At 42.6% G+C, this 21,825-nt stretch overlaps 1 protein-coding gene across 3 annotated transcripts in view; it reads right to left on the bottom strand.

Annotated features, from left to right (window-relative positions):
* LOC139544999 (kremen protein 1-like) overlaps positions 1-21,825 on the bottom strand; it is a 128,218-nt gene that overhangs the window by 41,714 nt on the left and 64,679 nt on the right. For all 3 annotated transcript variants that reach the window (XM_071352301.1, XM_071352302.1, XM_071352303.1), the window contains one exon: positions 21,045-21,136. In XM_071352301.1, coding sequence (XP_071208402.1) covers positions 21,045-21,136 — 92 coding nt within the window. The remainder of the gene's footprint in view (positions 1-21,044; positions 21,137-21,825) is intronic.

Here is a 21,825-nt window from a genome sequence, read left to right as displayed (position 1 = left end):
TCACACAAAAACAAAAACATAATAATGAATATTTACTGCAAATCATTGTAAATCATATTTACTGCAAATCACTTCTGCTGTTGCCTTTCAGAGACCAGTTCAGAAATGCGCGGCTTCACCTTGGCAAGTGCCACTCTCATGTCATTTTCACAACAAAGTCTGTTCCTTTTCTTCGTTTTTATGTCCAGCATCCTCGAAAAGGATTGCTCGCAAAGATATGTTGTAAATATGAAAATCTCCAGAGCTTTCTTAGCAATAACAGGGTACGTTACCATTTGTTGACACCAAAACGTTGAAAGCGTTGTTGTTCAGAAGAGTTGCTGTTGAACCTGGCTCTGCTGAATTTCAATGATTTCATCGAGGTAGTCATCATTGACATCTGTTGTCTCAACACTAAACGTGAACGGCTGTCTCACCCATGCTGGATATGACTCTCTTGTAGGGAAGTATCCGTCGAGAGACTTTGCAAGCTCATCTAAGTGCGTGGCAATTGCTTGCTTCAGTTCCGCGGGTACAGAAATGTCTCCGATTCCAGATACATTCCAGATCTTACTTACACAGTCGTCCAGCAGGGGAAAGTTTGCGAAGTTATCGTTCTCTGTTCGTCGTTTCCATAACGGTAGCTTTTTTTGAAAAGCCTTCAGGTTTTCCTCCGCTTCGATGATGTTGACTCCACCGCCCTGCATCTTTTGATTGAGATGATTGAGAGCTGCGAAGATATCAGCCATGTACGCTAAAATGAGAATGAACTGAGAATTTTTGAAGCAATCTGCATGACAATGTTGGTGCTCTTGCAAAAACAGGGCTAATTCCACACGCACGGCAAAAACAGGATTCAGCACCTGTCCCCGGGATAACCACCGAACGTTAGAATGGTACAGAAGTACCTCGAATTCAGAGCCCATTTCTTTACACAGCTCACTGAAGATGCGGTGCCTCAGAGCACTAGTTCGCACATAGTTCACGCATTCCACTACAATTTTTAATACTTCTGCCAGTTTTGGAGGCAAGGTTTTTGTTGCCAACGCATGCCTGTGCAGAATACAATGCGTAACAATGATGTGTGGTGCATCGGCTTTCACTAGCGCACCAAAACCAGACTTTCTTCCCAGCATGACTGGAGCTCCGTGCGAACAAACTGCAGAAACCATATCCCACGAAAGATTGTTGTCTTTGAAGAAGTCATCCACAAGTTTCTTCACATCGGCTGCCTTAGTTGTTGTTGTAAGAGGCTTACAAAATAAAAAATCTTCCTTTATCACGTCGTCTTTCACATAGCGCACAAATACAGCAAGCTGGCTTAGATTGGAAACGTCTGTGGTCTCGTCGAGTTGAAGGCTGAATTTTGCCGGGCTTGAAATCAGATCTGCAACTACTTGAGCCAAGATGTCTTTGCTCATGTCCTCTATTCTGTCGCTGATGGTGTCATTTGAAAGAGGAATTTGGGATAACTTAACTTCAGCCTCTTTTCCCAGCATGATATTCGCCATCTTCAACACAGCTGGTTTTATGAGTGTTTCACCAATGGTGTGTGGTTTGCCCTGCTTTGCGATCAGGTAAGCAACTTCGTACGATGCTGTGAGGATCGGTTTGTTGATCGGTACAAAGCCGAGAACAGGCAGAGTAGCCTTTTCATCGAATCTGGCTCTCTTCACCTTGAATTCAGCGAGCGTTGTGTTCTTGTATTTTCCATCTCCATGCAGCTTAAGGAAGTGTTCTCTTAGTTTTGCCGGTGCTAGACTAGAATTGCTCAACTTGGCATTGCAAATCATGCAGTTAGGACGCTGACTCCCATCACGTTCCGTTATACATGTGAATCCATATTGTACATATTCGTCCGACCACTTTCTTTTTTTGCTCGACATAGTAAGTATGAAGGGATTAAAATATTAAGAAAGAAATCACAAGACGTACCATCACGACAGTCACAAGTCGACTACTGAGCGCACCAAATTCCCTGCAGCACAGATAGGCCAAGCGATGTAGCGTGATCACCTGCAGCCAATGATGGCCAAGCGGGGCGTGTCATCACGAATCATATGAGTCGGATGTGTGTCTTGACCTCCGCCGAACCCCTGAGACTGACTCACCGAACCCCTGGGGTTCGATCGAACCCAGGTTAAGAACCACTGCTTTAGACATCATAAAACACATTGCAGCGTGTGTGTGTATGTATACTGTGTGTGTGTGTGTGTGTGTGACATAAAACACAGTGCAGTGGAGGGAGGTTATTGGGGGTTATGGCAGTGGAACCAGTCTAAGTAAGACAATAGACTGCTGATTCTGAATGTTGTTTTTATATTACCCAGCCTGCTCTGCTTCACTACTCCTCAGGGATCTGTGTCCACCCCTCTGGGGAGAAGGGGGAGAATGTGGGGGTAGAAAGTAAATACGTGTGTAGTGTGTGTGTAGTGTGTGTGTGTGTGTGTGTGTATGTGTGTGATGTGTGAGATGATCCGGAAAATAAAATAGTCTGTAAAACCCAGTTGTGTAAAGTACTTAAGTAAAAATACTTGAAAGTACTACATATGTAGTTTTTGGGTATCTGTACTTTACTTTACTATTTGTATATTAACAGCTTTTACTTTTACTTCTACATTCCTAAAGAAAATGAAATACTTTTTACTCCAAACATTTTCCCTGACACCCAAAAGTACAGGACAGGAGAATTGTCTATTTCACACACTTATCAAGAGAACATCCCTGGTCATCCCTACTGCCTCTGATCGGGCGGACTCACTAAACACATGCTTCGTTTGTAAATGATGTCTGAGTGTTGGAGTGTGCCCCTGGCTATCTCTACATTAAAATAAACAGGAAAAGTATGCTGTATGGTATGCTTAATATAAGGAATTTGAAATTATTTATACTTTTACTTTTGATACATACAGTTGAAGTCAGAAGTTTACATACACTTAGGTTGGAGTCAGTTAGACCTTTTTTTCAACCACTCCACAAATGTCTTGTTAACAAACTATAGTTTTGGCAAGTCGGTTAGAACATCTACTTTGTGCATGACACAAGTCATTTTTGTTTGTTTACAGACAGATTGTTTCACTTATAATTCACTGTATCACAATTCCAGTGGGTCAGAAGTTAACATACACTAAGTTGACTGTGCCTTTAAACAGCTTGGAAAATTCCAGAAAATTATGTCATGGCTTTAGAAGCTTCTGATAATTGACATAATTTGAGTCAATTGAAGGTGTACCTGTGGATATATTTCAAGGCCTACCTTCAAACTCAGTGCCTCTTTGCTTGACATCATGGAAAATCAAAAGAAATCAGCCAAGACCTCAGAATCATCCTTGGGAGCAATTTCCAAACGCCTGCAGGTACCACGTTCATCTGTACAAACAATAGTTCGCAAGTATAAACACCATGGGACCACGCAGCCGTCATACTGCTCAGGAAGGAGGCGCGTTCTGTCTCCTAGAGATGAACGTACTTTGGTGCAAAAAGTGCAAATCAGTCCCAGAACAACAGCAAAGGACCTTGTGAAGATGCTGGAGGAAACAGGTACAAAAGTATCTATATCCACAATAAAACAAGTCCTATATCGACATAATCTGAAAGGCCGCTCAGCAAGGAAGAAGCCACTGCTCCAAAACCGCCATTGAAAGCCAGACTATGGTTTGCAACTGCACATGGGGACAAAGATCGTACTTTTTGGAGAAATGTCCTCTGGTCTGATGAAACAAAAATAGAACTGTTTGGCCATAATAACCATCGTTACGTTTGGAGGAAAAAGGGGGAGGCTTGCAAGCCGAAGAACAACATCCCAACCGTGAAGCACGGGGGTGGCAGCATCATGTTGTGTGGGTGCTTTGCTGCAGGAGGGACTGGTGCACTTCACAAAATAGATGGCATCATGAGGGAGGAAAATTATGTGGATGTATTGAAGCAACATCTCAAGACATCAGTCAGGAAGTTAAAGCTTGGTCGCAAATGGGTCTTCCAAATGGACAATGACCCCAAGCATACTTCCAAAGTTGTGACAAAATTGCTTAAGGACAACAAAGTCAAGGTATTGGAGTGGCCATCACAAAGCCCTGACCTCAATCCTATTGAACATTTGTGGGCAGAACTGAAAAAGTGTGTGTTCCGAACAAGGGGTCTTACAATGCTGACTAAGTTACACCAGCTCTGTCAGGAGGAATGGGCCAGAATTGACCCAACTTAATGTGGGAAGCTTGTGGAAGGCTACCCGAAACATTTGACCCAATTTTAAGGCAATGCTACCAAATACTAATTGAGTGTATGTAAACTTCTGACCCACTGGGAATGTGATGAAAGATAAAAGCTGAAATAAATCATTCTCTCTACTATTATTCTGACATTTCACATTCTTAAAATATAGTGGTGATCCTAACTGACCTAAGAAAGGGAATTTTTACTAGGATTAAATGTCAGGAATTGTGAAAAACTGAGTTTAAATGTGTTTGGCTAAGGTGTATGTAAACTTCCGACTTCAACTGTAAGTACATTTTAGCAATTACATTTACTTATGATACTTAAGTAGATTTAAAACCAAATACTTCTCACAAATCCGACTGTCCAGCATGAACAGTTGGAGCTACCAACTAATATGTCACCAATATCGAAAGGGGAGACTCTCACGAACATGAAGGTGTTGTTTTGCTCAGTGGGAGTCGTCTGAAGGTAACCCAGTACGGGCTGTAAATATGGCACAAAACGCATAGGGGGTAAAAAGTGCCACGAATAACGTGACCAAACATGGGTCGAAAAAAACATTCCTGAGTTTTCTTATATCTCTCAGATATAGGACAGGCACTTCAAAACCTTAATTAATTTCCATTTACAAATGTGTTATTCAATGCATTTCTATGAGTTATAGAAGTAAAGGCTGAATTCAAATATTCATCAAATAAAATGCTCTCCTGGGCATGTAATGTCTGGTCAGTTATTCACCACTGAGAGGAGATGAGCTGATAGAGCTTCACCGCTCCTGAACCGTTTAACTCTCCTGCTCCCCAGATCTAGGATCAGCTTCCCCTCACCCAATCCTATCCTTAAGCATTAGTGTTGGAAAACTGACCCCAGATCAGAATCTAGGGGCCACTTCACCCTACAACAAGGTGGAGCAAGATGGAAACCTTTTTTGTTCACCTACCTTAGTTGTTCACTGATTATAAGTCGCTCTGGTTAAGAGCTAATGACTAAAATGTATGATAACATTGGACCCTGACTGGACCACATGACCTGACCATGAGGTACAGTACTCCAGTTCCTACTAATATATTACAAGAAACCAAGAGATCGTATAACATCTCATCATAACCTTTTCCTTTTTGCCTAATAAAACTAGATATATAGCGTAATAATAAATCAGACAACAACGTCATAAAAACGTCAGACCGATTAGAAATATTTTGATCAGTGAATAAGTGATCACACATTCAAGCTTCACTCTGTCCTCTCCAATCAATCACTGCTAACTCTTCAAACTTCACTCTGTCCTTTCCAATCCATCACTGCTAATTCTTCAGGCTTCACTCTGTCCTCTCCAATCAATCACTGCTAATTCTTCAGGCTTCACTCTGTCCTCTCCTATCAATCACTGCTAATTCTTCAGTGGCTGTCTTTACTTCGAACGTCAATGCACAGAGAAACCATTTTGCATTAGGATAAGCTGCTATGTTTAATGAATGTCTTCGTGTAGACCTGAAACGTCACTGTATATTTGTTTTTACTTGATTTATAGTAAACATTATTTTTATAATGGAGAGAGTGAGTGTCACTCCTCACCTTCTAATGCAAATTTCAGGTGCAAGTGGAATTGAAAAAAGGTTTTTTACCCCCTTTTTCGTGATATCCAATTGTGATCTTGTCTCATTGCTGCAACTCCCTAACGGGCTCACTATAGGCAAAGTCATGCATCCTCCAAAACGTGACCCACCAAACCGTGCTTCTTAAAACCTGTTGAGGACAGAGGGCGCTGTTTTCACTTTGGGGGAAAATCGTGCCCAATTTAAACGGCCTCGTACTCAATTCTTGCTCGTACAATATGCATATTATTATTACTATTGGATAGAAAACACTCTCTAGTTTCTAAAACCGTTTGAATTTTGTCTGTGAGTAAAACAGAACTCATTTGGCAGCACACTTCCTGACCAGGAAGTGGAAAGTCTGAAATCGATGCTCTGTTCAAGGGCCTGCCTATAAATAGGCATGATACGTATTAGTATACATGCACGTCATACACCTTCCCCTAGATGTCAAGAGGAAGTGAGAGAAGAAATGAAGTGTTTATCTTGGTCTGAGGTGGAATAAATCCTCTTGGCACGACGAGTCACCCATTTCCTGTTTTCTGGAAAGCGCGAAGATGGACCTGGAATTGCCTTCTGAAAAGCTGTCGTTATAGGCGACTACTATCCGGCTTTGATTTTATTTGATACATGTTACAATATCATCGTAAAGTATGTTTTTTCAATATAGTTTTATTAGATTATTGAAATTTATTCGGGACGTTAGGCGTGTTGCGTTGTGTGACTTTGTTCAGGAAGGAGAGCTTCGCGCTACTTGGCGAGTGTGCTTGCTAATTCAAGAGGGAAAAACGACGTTCTAAAACCAAACAACGATTGTTCCCGACAAAGGACCTCTTGTACAACATTCTGATGGAAGCTCATCAAAAGTAGGACCCATTTTATGATGCTATTTCATATATCTGTCGAACTGTGTACTATTAGTTTTGCGCCCAGGTTTTGGTCACTATCTCGCCATAACGTAAGCCTTATGTCGTAAAGAACTTATTTTTAGAATTCTAACACTGCGATTGCATTAAGAACTAGTGTATCTATCATTTCCTATACAACATGTATTTTTTTGTAATGTTTATGAATAGCTATTTGGTCAGAATAGGTGAGAGTCTAATAGAAATATCCGCACATTCTGGGAAAAAGATGCTACGTTAGCACAATGTATAACCACTGATTTCAGCTCTAAATATGCACATTTTCGAACAAAACATAAGTGTATGTATAACCTGATGTTATAGGACTGTCATCTGATGAAGGTTTATGAAAGTTAGTGAAAATTAATATATTTTGCTGGTTTATTCGCTAACGCTAACGTGCCTATTGCTATCGCTAACGTGCCTTGATGAATGAATGCGGTTGTGTGGTAGGCTATTGTAGTAAGCTAATATAATGCTATATTGTGTTTTCGCTGTAAAACACTTAAAAAATCTGAAATATTGGCTGGATTCACAAGATGTTTGTCTTTAATTTGCTGTACACCATGTATTTTTCAGAAATGTTTTATGATGAGTATTTAGGTATTTCACGTTGGTCTCTATAATTACTCTGGCTGCTTCGGTGCTATTTTTGATGGTAGCTGTGATTGTAGCTGCAATGTAAAACTGATTTATACCTCAAATATGCACATTTTTTTAACAAAACATAGATTTATTGTGTAACATGTTATAGGACTGTCATCTGATGAAGTTGTTTCTTGGTTAGTTTGGTTGGTTCTTGGTTAGTTTGGTTGGTTTCGTGCATGCTACCTGTGCTGTGAAAAATGTCTGTCCTTTTTTGTATTTGGTGGTGAGCTAACATAAATATATGTGGTGTTTTCGCTGTAAAACTTTTTAAAAATCGGACATGTTGACTGGATTCACAAGATGTGTATCTTTCATTTGCTGTATTGGACTTGTTAATGTGTGAAAGTTAAATATTTCTAAAAAATATATTTTGAATTTCGCGCTCTGCCTTTTCAGTGGAATGTGGGAGGAGTTCCGCTAGCGGAACGCTGGGGCCAGACAGGTTAACACCTGTCCAGAAGCTAACTGCACCGATGTGCCAGAGGAAACACCATTCAACTGACAACTGAAGTCAACCTGCAGGCTCCCGGCCCGCCACAAGGGAACGATGAGTCAAGTAAAGCCCCCTAACGATGCTGGGACAATTATGAGCTGCCTTATGGGACTCCTGGTCACAGCCAGTTGTGACACAGCCTTGGATCGAACCCAGGTCTGTAGTGACGCCTCAAGCACTACAATGCAGTGCCTTAGACCGTTGCGCCACTCGGGATGCCCCAAACAGGAATTTTAAAGTTTTAATCAATCCCAAATAACACCCTTGAGGGACTACCTGCCTTTGAAATATTTTTCTTTAATTGTCATTTATCAGACAGTCTTATCCAGAGCGGCTTAGAGGAGCAATTAAGGGTTTAACTCAAGGGCACATCGACAGATTTTTCACATAGTCAGCTCTTCTAAACAGCGACCTTTTTGTTACTTGCCCAACGCTCTTAACCACTAGGGTACCTGACACCCCTCTGTTTGATGAAGGTCTATGTATAGACAGAAACGTCGCTGTATGTTTTAAAACTTGATTATTTTAATGGAGCGAGAATGTTCCCCCTCTCCTTCCCATGCACTGTTCTGGTGCAACAGGCAGCTTTCCCTTTAGACTTATCCCTGTCCTACCCTATCAATCAAAATAACACCCTTGGGACTACCTGGCTTTGATAGAGAACAAAAATGTATATTAGCATCAGTAGAGGCTGCTGAGGGGAGGATGGCTCATAACAACGGAGTGTGTGTGTGTGTGTGTGTGTGTGTGTGTGTGTGTGTGTGTGTGTGTGTGTGTGTGTGTGTGTGTGTCAGAGAAGGCTCCAGGACTGCAGTGTGTGTGTGTCAAATCAAATCTTATTTGGTGTATGTATGCTAACAGTGAAATACTTACTTACGTGTCCTTTTCGACCAATGCAGAGTTAAAGATAAAAATGTAATATAAAAATAGTGACACAAGGAATAATGAAAAACAATAATGAGTAAAAATAACATGGCTATATACAGGGAGTACCAGTCAGGGCCTAAAGTTAACACCTGCCACCTGCCAAATGCGGGTCGATTTTGTCATTGTCCGGTAAGATCTATTTCACCAGCCACGTTGGCGAGGGGGTCAAGGCTCAACAGTTTGAGCATTTTGCTCACATTTCTGAATAAAAAGTATCACATTTATAGTAAAATAAATGCTGCAGTAGCTGTTGTCATTTTTTCCCGACGTTTTGTGTCATAGCTGGTAAATGAATCGCACAAATTCAAAGAACTACGAATCCTATATAGCATATTCCACCTCGTGCTGCAACACTGCCTGGCTGGGGGCTTTGCACACGCGAAGAGCTGAGGGAAAGTTAGATTTTTAGAAGTGCTGCGCACAGGCATAAAAGGTGGATTTATTTACGTTTCAAGTAATGAAAGTCGTCTACTGAAGTGAGACATTGTCCTTGTGTTTGTTTACATTGTTTTGTTCATACGCTGGGTTGTTTTTCTATATTTGAGTTTCAACAGCTAGAGAAGAAAAGACAACGCTTCTACTTGTCAGACTCTCAATCTCACAGGCACAAACACGACTGAGTCGCGTTACCAAGGTAATGTTGTGCACAAATGTGTTTACATCCCTGTTAGTGAGTATTTCTCCTTTGCCAAGATATTCCATCAACCTGACAGGTGTGGCATATCAAGAAGCTGATTAAACAGCATGGTCATTATACAGGTGCAACTTGTGCTGGGGACAATAAAAGGCCACTCTAAAATGTGCAGTTTTGTCACACAACACAATGCCACAGATGTCTCAAGGGAGCATGCAATTGACATGTTGACTGCTGGAATGTCCACCAGAGCTGTTGCCAAAGAATTGAATGTTCATTTTGGCAGTATGTCCAACCGGCCTCACAACCGCAGATCATGTGTATGACGTCGTGTTGGCGAGCGGTTTGCTGATGTCAACGTTTGGAACAGAGTGCCACATGGTGATGGTGGGGTTGTGGTGTGGGCAGGCATAAGCTACGGATAATGAACACAATTGCATTTTATCAATGGCAATTTGAATGCACAGAGATACCGTGACGAGATCCTGAGGCCCATTGTTATGCCATTCATCCGCCGCCATCACCTCATGTTTCAGCATGATAATGCACTGCCTCATGTCACAAGGATCTGTACACAATTCCCGGAAGCTGAAAATGTCCCAGTTCTTCTATGGCCTGCATACTCACACGACATGTCACCTATTGAGCATGTTTGGGATGCTCTGGATCGACGAGTACGACAGCGTGTTCCAGTTCCCGCCAAAATCCAGCAACTTCACACAGCCATTGAAGAGGAGTGGAACAACATTCCACAAGCCAAATCAACAGGTTGATCAACTCTATGCGAAGGACATGTGTCAGGTTGCATGAGGCAAAGGTGGTCACACCAGATACAGACTGGTTTTAGGATCCATGCCCATACCTTTCTTTAAAGGTATCTGTGACCAACAGGTGCATATCTGTATTCCCAGTCATGTGCAATCCATAGATTAAGGCCTAATTTATTTATTTCAATTGACTGACTTCCTTATATGAACAAGCTATTCATCAGTCTTGTTTATCAGTCTTATGGCTTGGGGATAGAAGCTGGTCCTGTTGGTTCCAGACTTGCCATGCGGTAGCAGAGAGAACAGTCTATGGCTTGGGTGGCTGGAGTCTTAGAACATTTTTGGGGCCTTTTCTCTGACACCGCCTGGTATAGAGGTCCTGGATGGCAGAGAGCTTGGCCCTACTGATATGCTGGGCCATACCCACCACCCTCTGTAGCGCCTTGCGGTCAGGTACCTTGCAGTTGCCGTACAAAGCAGTGATGAAACCAGTCAAGATGCTCTCAATGGTTCAGCTGTAGAACTTTTTGAGGAAGTCAAATCTTTTCAGCCTCCTGAGGGGAAAAGGGCGCTGTTGTGCCCTCTTCAGAACTATGTGGGTGTGTGTGGACCATGTTAATTCCTTAGTGATGTGGACACTGAGGAACTTCAAGCTCTCGACCCAGTCCACTACAGCCCCGTCGATGTGGATGAGGGCGAGCTAGCCCCTCCGTTTCCTGTAGTCCACAATCAGTTCCTTTGTCTTGCTGACGTTGAGAAAGAGGTTGTTGTCCTGGCACCACACTACCAGATCACTGACCTCCTCCTCTATTGGAGTCGTTCGCGGCCACACAGTCATGGGTGAACAGGGAGTAAAGGAGGGGAGTAAGCACACACCCCTGAGGGGCCCCCGTGTTGATGTCAACGTTGCGGATGTGTTGTTGCCTACCCTCACCGCCTGCGGGCGGCCCGTATAGGAAGTCCAGCATCCAGTTGCAGACGGGATGCAGTGGAGTGCAATAGAGATTGCGTCATCTGTGGATCTGTTTGGGCGGTATGCGAATTGAAGTGGGTCCAGTGTCTCTGGGATGATGGTGTTGATGTGAGCCATGACCAGTCTTTCTAATTATTTCACGGCTATAGATGTGAGTGCTACAAGGCAATAGTAATTTAGGCAGGTTATCTTGGCGTTCTTTGGCATGGGGACTATGTGATATTGCAGACTATGTGATATTGCAGACCAGGTCAGGGATAGGTTGAAAATGTCAGTGAAGACACTTGCCAGCTGGTCAGCGCATGCTTTGAGTATGCGTCCTGGTAATCCATCTGGCCCTGCGGCCTTGCGAATGTTAACCTGTTTAACCTGTTTGGGCTAGGGGGCAGCATTTTCACGTTTGGATGAAAAGCGTGCCCAGAGTAAACTGCCTGCTACTCAGTCCCAGTTGCTAAAATATGCATATTATTGGTATATGTGGATAGAAAACACGCTGAAGTTTGTAAAACTGTTTGAATGATGTCTGTGAGTATAACAAAACTCATATGGCAGGCGAAAACCTGAGAAAAATCCAACCAGGGAAATCTGAGGTTTGTAGTTTTTCAACTCTTGGCCTATCAAATACACAGTGTCTATGGGGTCATATTCCTAAGGCTTCCACTAGATGTCAACAGCCTTTAGAACCTTGTTTGATGCTTCTACTGTGAGGTGGGGGCGAATGAGAGGGGATTGAGTAAGGTCTCTCCCAGAGTGCCATGAGTTGACCATGCGCGTTAACGTGAGAGTTAGCTTGAGTTCCATTGCATTTCTGAAGACAAAGGAATTCTCCGGTTGGAACATTATTGAAGATTTATGTTAAAAACATCCTAAAGATTGATTCTATACTTCGTTTGACATGTTTCTACGGACTGTAATGGAACTTTTTGACTTTTCATCTGCTCCTAGTGATTGCGCGTCATGAATTTGGAATACTGGGCTAATCGCGCTAACAAAAAGGAGGTATTTGGACATAAAGATGAACTTTATCGAACAAATCAAACATTTATTGTGGAGCTGGGATTCCTGGGAGTGCATTCTGATGAAGATCATCAAAGGTAAGTGAATATTTATAATGCTATTTCTGACTTCTGTTGACTCCAACATGGTGGACATCTGTTTGGCTTGATTTGTTGTCTGAGCGCCGTACTCAGATTATTCCATGGTTTGCTTTTTCCGTAAAGTTTTTTTTTTTTTTATCTGACACAGCGGTTGCGTTAAGGAGAAGTATATCTTTAATTCTGTGAATAACACTTGTATCTTTTATTAATGTTTATTATGATTATTTCTGTAAATTGATGTGGCTCTGTGCAAATTCACGGGATGTTTTGGAGGCAAAGCCAAATGTAAACTGAGGCTTTTGGATATAAATATGAACTTGATCGAACAAAACGTACATGTATTGTGAAACATGTTGTCCCGGGAGTGTCATCTGATGAAGAATATCAAAGGTTAGTGATTAATTTTATCTCTATTTCTGCTTTTTGTGACTCCTCCCTTTGGTTGGAAAATCGCTGTATGCTTTCAGTGACTAGTTGCTGACCTAACATAATGATATGTTCTGCTTTTGCCGAAAAGCCTTTTTGAAATCGGACACTGTGGTTGGATTAACGAGAATTTTATCTTTAAAATGGTGTCTAATACTTGTATGTTTGAGAAATTTGAATTATGAGATTTCTGTTGATTGAATTTGGCGCCCTGCAATTTCATTGGCTGTTGGCGAGAGGTGGAACCGTTCCTAGACAGGTTAAACATCTTACTCACATTGGAGACGGAGAGCGAGATCACACATTCGTCTGAAACAGCTGGTGCTCTCATGCATGGTTCAGTGTTTCTTGCCTCAAAACGAGAATAGTGCGTGGGTATTTCAGATAATGTTCCAGGACTGCAGTGTGTGTGTACGTTTCAAAGACAACACTTCAGGACTGCAGTGTGTGTGTACGTTTCAACGACAACACTTCAGGACTGCAGTGTGTGTGTACGTTTCAAAGACAACACTTCAGGACTGCAGTGTGTGTGTACGTTTCAACAACAACACTTCAGGACTGCAGTGTGTGTGTACGTTTCAAAGACAACACTTCAGGACTGCAGTGTGTGTGTACGTTTCAAAGACAACACTTCAGGACTGCAGTGTGTGTGTACGTTTCAAAGACAACACTTCAGGACTGCAGTGTGTGTGTACGTTTCAAAGACAACACTTCAGGACTGCAGTGTGTGTGTACATTTCAACAACAACACTTCAGGACTGGAGTGTGTGTGTACGTTTCAAAGACAACACTTCAGGACTGCAGTGTGTGTGTACGTTTCAAAGACAACACTTCAGGACTGCAGTGTGTGTGTACGTTTCAACAACAACACTTCAGGACTGCAGTGTGTGTGTACGTTTCCAAGACAACACTTCAGGACTGCAGTGTGTGTGTACGTTTCCAAGACAACACTTCAGGACTGCAGTGTGTGTGTACGTTTCAAAGACAACACTTCAGGACTGCAGGGAACATATAACGTTGCGGATAAAGTTTAGAATGACCCATTCACAATTTCATGTGTACAACATCTAAAGATCTGCATCACTATACTGAGAGGCTTCCATTTCTAAAAGGACGTATGATGGTGTTTTTGGAGCCTTTGTTCATACATTTTCATGGCCCCTATACTACACAACGAGGACAAGGAGATAATTTGCTGTTTGGAGTAATTGTTTTAAAAACAAGTGAAATCACAAAAAAAGATGTCTGGACCATTCTATAACATTACATTTACATAACAAAATAGAGACTTTGTTGTAAAAAATACAACTTCTCCTAAGTTGGATAAAAGTGTCTGCTAAATTACATTTGTTGTTGTTATTATTGTTGTTGTTGTTTTAACAGGGTGTGCCCGCTGCCTCACCAGGATGACGTGATGACCCTGGATGACAGGGCACAACGTTGAAACTGACCTGACCAACCCTGGTGGGTACAGACAGAGCCTCAGTGAATGGCCACAATGCCACACGAAAACAGAAAAAACAACATGTAGACCAACCAACACAGACAAAAACACAGACAAAACCGACAGGCAGACAGACAGGCAGACATACAGGCAGACAGGCAGACAGACAGGAAGGCAGACAGGGAGACAGGCAGGGAGGCAGACAGACAGAAAGGCAGCCAAGTAAACAGGAGGGTAGACAGGGAGGCAGACAGGGAGACAGGCAGGGAGGCAGGGAGACAGATAGGCAGACAGAGGGAGATGCCTCGCTATTCATCTGTCTTCATTGTAGATGCCTCGCTCTGAGCTCTTTTCTTCTCTCAATTTCCCCTCTATTCAGAAATACAGTGTGTCTATCTCTATCTATAATGCCAATGCAGAAATAGAGCTGCATTTGATATGGGCGAAGCTCACAGCAAACAGGAGAAGTTGGACACACACACACACGGCACAAGGATAGGTTACCGGGCAGGCGCGCTGCACCGGTCCAGACATCAGACAAAAACAGGCAGGCAGGCAGGGGGGAGCAGGCCTATGGTGGCTTTATCCCATCTGCCTGCAACAAAGGCTGGCCTCAATTCACATGAGATAAGGAATCAGCTTAGTGCTTACTCCAGCCAGGGGAATGGGTAGATAGATGGGCGGGTCTGCCTGCCCCCCTCTGACACAACCAGCCAGGGGAATAGATGGATGGAAGGGTGGGTCGGCCTTACCCACTCTGACACAAAGATGGGGATGGGTCTGGTCGAGACATTCATGGATAACTAGACACTTGTGTGAAATAGGTCGGTCGAAAGAGAGAGCGAGAGAGAGAGCGAGAGAAAGCGAGAGAGAGAGAGAGAGAGAGAGAGAGAGAGAGAGAGAGAGAGAGAGAGAGAGAGAGAGAGAGAGAGAGACACACACAAACCAAAGCTGTCTCTTCAGCAGGCCACGCATTGTTGGATGGGTTAATGGGTCCTTTAGCCCTTTGGCCTCCAGAGTGAAAAGTTTGAGGAGTGGGCTTGAGTCCTTTAGCTTCAGTAACACAGAGGAGTAGGAACCCCGCACAGCCTCCAGGGCTCCTATTCAAAAAGCGTCTGAGAATAGGAGTGTTGGTCAAGAATCAGTTAAGATATTAGACTACAAGAAATACGTTTATATGGACAGGAGGTACCTGATCCTAGATCAGCACTCCTACTCTGAGACACTTTACGAATGAAGCCTCCAGGTCCCTCTCTACATAGTTGCTACTGGGACACACAGTAAAGTATAGTATACTAATGAAGTGGAAAGGAACTCTGCAGCATGCACCAGGCCTAAATAAGTACTGGGCTTGTTTTTAGATGTTTTCAATACTATTGTGAATAATCATGCTTTCTTCAAAAAATGTAGGGTTAAAGGTAGATCGAATGCCTGGTACACTCTGGAATTGTAATTTATAAAAGAGATGATGCTTGGGTCAAGGCCAGGAACACAGGCTTAGGCTCGGACTGGCAAGCTTTTAAGCAACTAAGGAATAATTGTGTTAGACAAAAAATCAGAAAGGCTAAATCGGCATATTATGTAACCGCTCTTTCAGATTGTAATGGGAACCCGGCTAAATTCTGGAAAACTGTAAAATCCCTGCAAAGGGGCCTCCCACTCCTTTTTCTATTAGAGACAGTTTGCGCTGTTCTGTGAAGGGAGTAGTACACAGCGTTGTATCAGATCTTCAGTTTCTTGGCAATTTCTCGCATGGAATAGCCTTCATTTCTCAGAACAAGAATAGACTGACGAGTTCCAGAAGAAAGTTTTTGTTTTTGGCCATTTTGAGCCTGTAATCGAACCCACAAATGCTGATTCTCCAGATACTGAACTAGTCTAAAGAAGGCCAGTTGTATTACTTCTTTAATCAGCACAACAGTTTTCAGCTGTGCTAACATAATTGCAAACGGGTTTTGTCATTATCAATTAGCCTTTTAAAATTATCAACTTAGATTAGCTAACACAACGTGCCATTGGAACACAGGAGTGATGGTTGCTGATAATGGGCCTCTGTACATCTATGTAGATATTCCATCAACAATCAGCCGTTTCCAGCTACAATAGTCATTTACAACATTAACAATGTCTACACTGTATTTCTGATCAATTTGATGTTATTTTAATGGGCAAATAATTTGCTTTTTTCTCAAAAACAAGGACATTTCTAAGTGACCCCAAACATTTGAACAGTAGTGTAGGTAAATCTGCTTTTAGTTTTAATGCACAATATTGCTGGAACTACATTCAAAATTAATTTCATCTTGATGTTCTGGCGTAACTGGCGGCAGGGAAGTCAGACGCAGGAGAGCAGAACTAGGTAGCAGTTCAATCCAAAAGCCAACGGCATAAAAATACAACAGAATATGGGCACAAAAACCCGACGCGCACCAGTAAACATGTGCACAAGCACTTACAACAAACAATTCCACACAAAGACATGGGAGGAACAGAGGGTTAAATACACAACAAATAATGAGGGAAATGGAAACCAGGTGTGTAGGAAAACAAGACAAAACAAATGGAAAATGAAAAGTGGATCGACGATGGCTAGAAGACCGGTGACGCCGACCGCCGCCCAAACAAGGAGAGGAGACGACTTCAGTGGAAGTCGTGACATCTGGTGCCGTTTGGGCAATTAAAAGCATTGACTGAGGACTTATTTGTAGAGGAATGTGATTTGTGATGTTTAATTTGTGCTTCCCATGACTGTGTTTTTGTATTTTAAGGTGTGCTTATATTTATATATATATACACACAGTTGAAGTCAGAGGTTTACATACACCTTAGCCAAGTATATTTAAACTCAGTTTTTCACAATTCCTGACATTTAATCCTAGTAAAAATTCCTTGTCTTAGGTAATTTAGGATCACCACTTTATTTTAAGAATGTGAAATGTCAGAATAATAGTAGAGAGAATGATTTATTTCAGATTTTATTTCTTTCATCACATTCCCAGTGGGTCAGAAGTTTACATAAACTCAATTAGTATTTGGTAGCATTTCCTTTAAATTGTTTAACTTGGGTCAAACGTTTCGGGTAGCCTTCCACAAGCTTTCCACAATAAGTTGGGTGAATTTTGCCCCATTCCTCCTGGCAGAGCTGGTGTAACTGAGTCAGGTTTGAAGGCCTCATTGCTCGCACACGCTTTTTCAGTTCTGCTCACAAATTTTCAATAGGATTGAGGTCAGGGCTTTGTGATGGCCACTCCAATACCTTGACTTTGTTGTCCTTAAGCCATTTTGCCACAACTTTGGAAGTATGCTTGGGCCATTGTCCATTTGGAAGACCCATTTGCGACCAAGGTTGAACTTCCTGACTGATGTCTTGAGATGTTGCTTCAATATATCCACATAATCTTCCTGCCTCATGATGCCATCTATTTTGTGACGTTTATCAGTCACTCCTGCAGCAAAGCACCCCCACAACATGATGCTGCCACCCCATGCTTTGCGGTTGGGATGGTGTTCTTCGGCTTGCAAGCGTCCTTTTTCCTCCAAACATAACGATGGTTATTATGGCCAAACAGTTCTATTTTTGTTTCATCAGACCAGAGGACATTTCTCCAAAAAGTATGATCTTTGTCCCCATGTGCAGTTGCAAACCGTAGTCTGGCTTTCTATGGCGGTTTTTGAGCTGTGGCTTCTTCCTTGCTGAGCGGCCTTTCAGATTATGTCGATATAGGACTAGTTTTACTGTGGATATAGATACTTTTGTACCTGTTTCCTCCAGCATCGTCACAAGGTCCTTTGCTGTTGGTCTGGGATTGATTTGCACTTTTCGCACCACAGTACCTTCATCTCTAGGAGACAGAACGCGTCTCCTTCCTGAGTGGTATGACGGCTGTGTGGTCCCATGGTGTTTATACTTGCATACTATTGTTTTTACAGATGAATGTGGTAACTTCAGGCATTTGGAAATTTCTCCCAAGGATGAACCAGACTTGTGGAGGTCTACATGTTTTTTTCTGAGGTCTTGGCTGATTTCTTTTGATTTTCCCATGATGTCAAGCAAAGAGGCACTGAGTTTGAAGGTAGGCCTTGAAATACATCCACAGGTACACCTCCAATTGACTCAAATTATGTCAATTAGCCTAACAGAAGCTTCTAAAGCCATGACATAATTTTCTGGAATTTTCCAAGCTGTTTAAAGGCACAGTCAATTTACTGTATGTAAATTTGTGACCCACTGGAATTATGATAAAGTGAAATATAAGTGAAATAATCTGTCTGCAAACAACTTTTGGAAAAAGTACTTGTGTCATGCACAAAGTAGATGTCCTAACCGACTTGCCAAAACTGTAGTTTGTTAACAAGAAATTTGTGGAGTGGTTGAAAAACCTAAGTGTATGTAAACTTACAACTTCAACTGTATAGACTCTACCGGTCAAAAGTTTTAGAACACCTACTCATTCAAGGATTTTTCTTAATTTTTTAAGATTTTCTACATTGTAGAATAATAGTGAAGACATCAAAACTATGAAATAACACATGTGGAATCACTTAGTAACCAAAAAAGTGTTAAAACAAATCCAAAATATAAATTATATTTGAGATTCTTCAAATAGCCACTCTTTGCCTTGATGACAGCTTTGCACACTCTTGGCATTAAAAAAGTGTGCCTTGTTAAAAGTTAACTTGTGGAATTTCTTTCCTTCTTAATGCGTTTAAGCCAATCAGTTGTCAAACCAGTTTCACCAGTTTTATCAGTTTTACCTATTTGGTAAAAGACCAAGTCCTTATTATGGCAAGAGAAATGACAGTCTATCATTACTTTAACGACATGAAGGTCAGTCAAAACGCAACATTTCAAGAACTTTGAAAGCTTCTTCAAGTGCAGTCGCAAAAACCATCACGCACTATGATGAAACTGGCTCTCATGAGGACCGCCACAGGAAAGGAAGACCCAGAGGTACCTCTGCTGCAGACGATAAGTTCATTAGAGTTACCAGCCTCAAAAATAGCAGCCCAAATAAATGCTTCACAGAGTTCAAGTAACAGACACATCTCAACATGTTCAGAGGAGACTGTGTGAATCAGGCCTTCATGGTCAAACTGCTGCTACTAAAGGACACATAAGAAGAAGATACTTGTTTGGTCCAAGAAACACGAGCAATGGACATTAGACCAGTGGAAATCTGTCCTTTGGTCTGATGAGTCCAAATTTGAGATTTTTGGTTCCAACCGCCGTGTCTTTGTGAGACGCAGAGTAGGTGAAATGTGTGTTTCCCACCATGAAGCATGGAGGAGAAGGTTTGATGCTGTGGGGGTGCTTTTCTGGTGACACTGTCTGTGATTTATTTAGAATTCAAGGCACACTTAACCAGCATGGCTACCACAGCATTCTGCAGCGATACACCATCCCATCTGGTTTGCGCTTAGTGGAACTATCATTTGTTTTCAACAGGACAATGACCCAAAACATACCTCCAGGCTGTGTAAGGGCTATTTGACCAAGAAGGAGAGTGATGGAGTTCTGCATCAGATGACCTGGCCTCCACAATCACCCGACCTCAACCCAATTGAGATGGTTTGGGATGAGTTGGACCGCAGAGTGAAGGAAAAGCAGCTAACAAGTGATCAGAATACGTGGGAACTCCTTCAAGACTGCTGGAAAAGCATTCCAGGTGAAGCTGGTTGAGAGAATGCCAAGAGTGTGCAAAGCTGTCATCAAGACAAACATTATTCTACAATGTAGAAAATAGTCAAAAAAAAGAAAAACCCTTGAATGAGTAGGTGTGTACAAACCTTTGACTGGTATTGTATATACATATATTTTTTGTGTCTAATGTGTTTATTTATATTGTATTATACAGGACACATTTGAAAAAGAGACCTAGGTCTCAATGTGCCTTCCCTGTTAAAATCAAGGGTAAATAAATGAATAAGGAGAAGCAAGTAGAGGACGTGCCAGAAGGGAGCATGCCAGTAGAGAACATGCCAGTAGAGACCATGCCAGTAGAGAACATACCAGTAGAGAACATGCCAGTAGAGAACATGCCAGTAGAGAACATGCCAGTAGAGAACATACCAGTAGAGAACATGCCAGTAGAGAACATGCCAGTAGAGAACATACCAGTAGAGAACATGCCAGTAGAGAACATGCCAGTAGAGAACATGCCAGTAGAGAACATGCCAGTAGAGAACATACCAGTAGAGGACATGCCAGTAGAGAACATGCCAGTAGAGAACATGCCAGTAGAGAACATGTCAGTAGAGAACATGCCAGTAGAGAACATACTAGTAGAGAACATGCCAGTAGAGAACATGCCAGTAGAGAACATACTAGTAGAGAACATGCCAGTAGAGAACATGCCAGTAGAGAACATGTATGCCAGTAGAGAACATGTATGCCAGTAGAGAACAAGCACAGAGGTAATAACACAACACACTGACTGCTGTACTGAGCCCTGCTGAGCTGAATGACTGACAGCTAATTACAGAAATGTAAAAGCACAGTGTGACTGACTGACAGTTCACATGGAACAGGCATGCCTGGACACTGCAGAGCTGCTGATGGTAGGCAGTTAAGAGACATTCTTCAGGATGATAATAGTTCAGTGAAAGGCTTCTGCAGATGACCTATAAACGTTTTCAGAACTATCTGACACGCCGAGCGACTAACAGAGCCACCGACAGGGAGACGAACAGGGCCTCTGGGCTTTCAGGTCAGTCAGGGTGTAACACAGGAACACAGGGCGTTGACTACATGACTCTGATGCACACGCAAGAACGCACACACACACACACACACACACACACACACACACACACACACACACACACACACACACACACACACACACACACACACACACACACACACACACACACACACACACACACACACACACACACACACACACACACACACACACACACACACACATACATTCTCTTACTCTGACAGGTGGGTATGTCGCAGTATCTCCAGTAGATTCCGTCTTCATGGTCAGCGATGTAACACCACGGCTGGACATCACCATCAGGGTTCCTGGAGAGGATTGTGGGAGGCAGGGAGGGAGGGAAGGAGGGGGAGAAAGGGAGATGAAGGGAGGGAGAGAAGGAGGGGGAGAAAGGGAGATGAAGGGAGGGAGGGAAGGAAGGAGGGAAGGATGGGGAGAAAGGGAGATGAAGGGAGGGAGGGAAGGAGGGAAGGAGGGGGAGAAAGGGAGATGAAGGGAAGGAGGGAAGGAGGGAAGGAGGGGGAGAAAGGGAGATGAAGGGAAGGAGGGGGAGAAAGGGAGATGAAGGGAAGGAGGGAAATGAGGAAGAAAACAAACATAAAAAGAGGTTATGTAGCAAAAACTGGAGACTGAATATTAAATACAATTACAGCGGAATGCCTGCTGTGCGGAGATTTATTTCTGAACGTTTTATTGTTCGTGTTGCCAATCATCTCCCTACCGCAGCAGCCTGCTTCAGTTGGTATTTTACCCCGTGTTCTGGCCCTCAGAACTGACTATACATTTCCAGTAGAAACCAGTGTAGACAGAAGGCTCTCAGACAGACAGACAGAGAGACAGAGAGAGAGAGACTGACAGACAGATAGAGGAACACGAGGTCTTTGTTTAGGTTGAAGCAGTGAGACAGAGACCTGTCCTGGGGAGCACAGAGAGAGCAGGTCCTGACAGACAGATAGAGGACCACGGGGTCTTTGTTTAGGTTGAAGCAGTGAGACAG

This window comes from Salvelinus alpinus, chromosome 19, assembly GCF_045679555.1.
Source record: "Salvelinus alpinus chromosome 19, SLU_Salpinus.1, whole genome shotgun sequence".
NCBI classification, from domain to species: Eukaryota; Metazoa; Chordata; class Actinopteri; order Salmoniformes; family Salmonidae; genus Salvelinus; species Salvelinus alpinus.
This window is presented reverse-complemented; position numbering and strand designations above follow the sequence as displayed.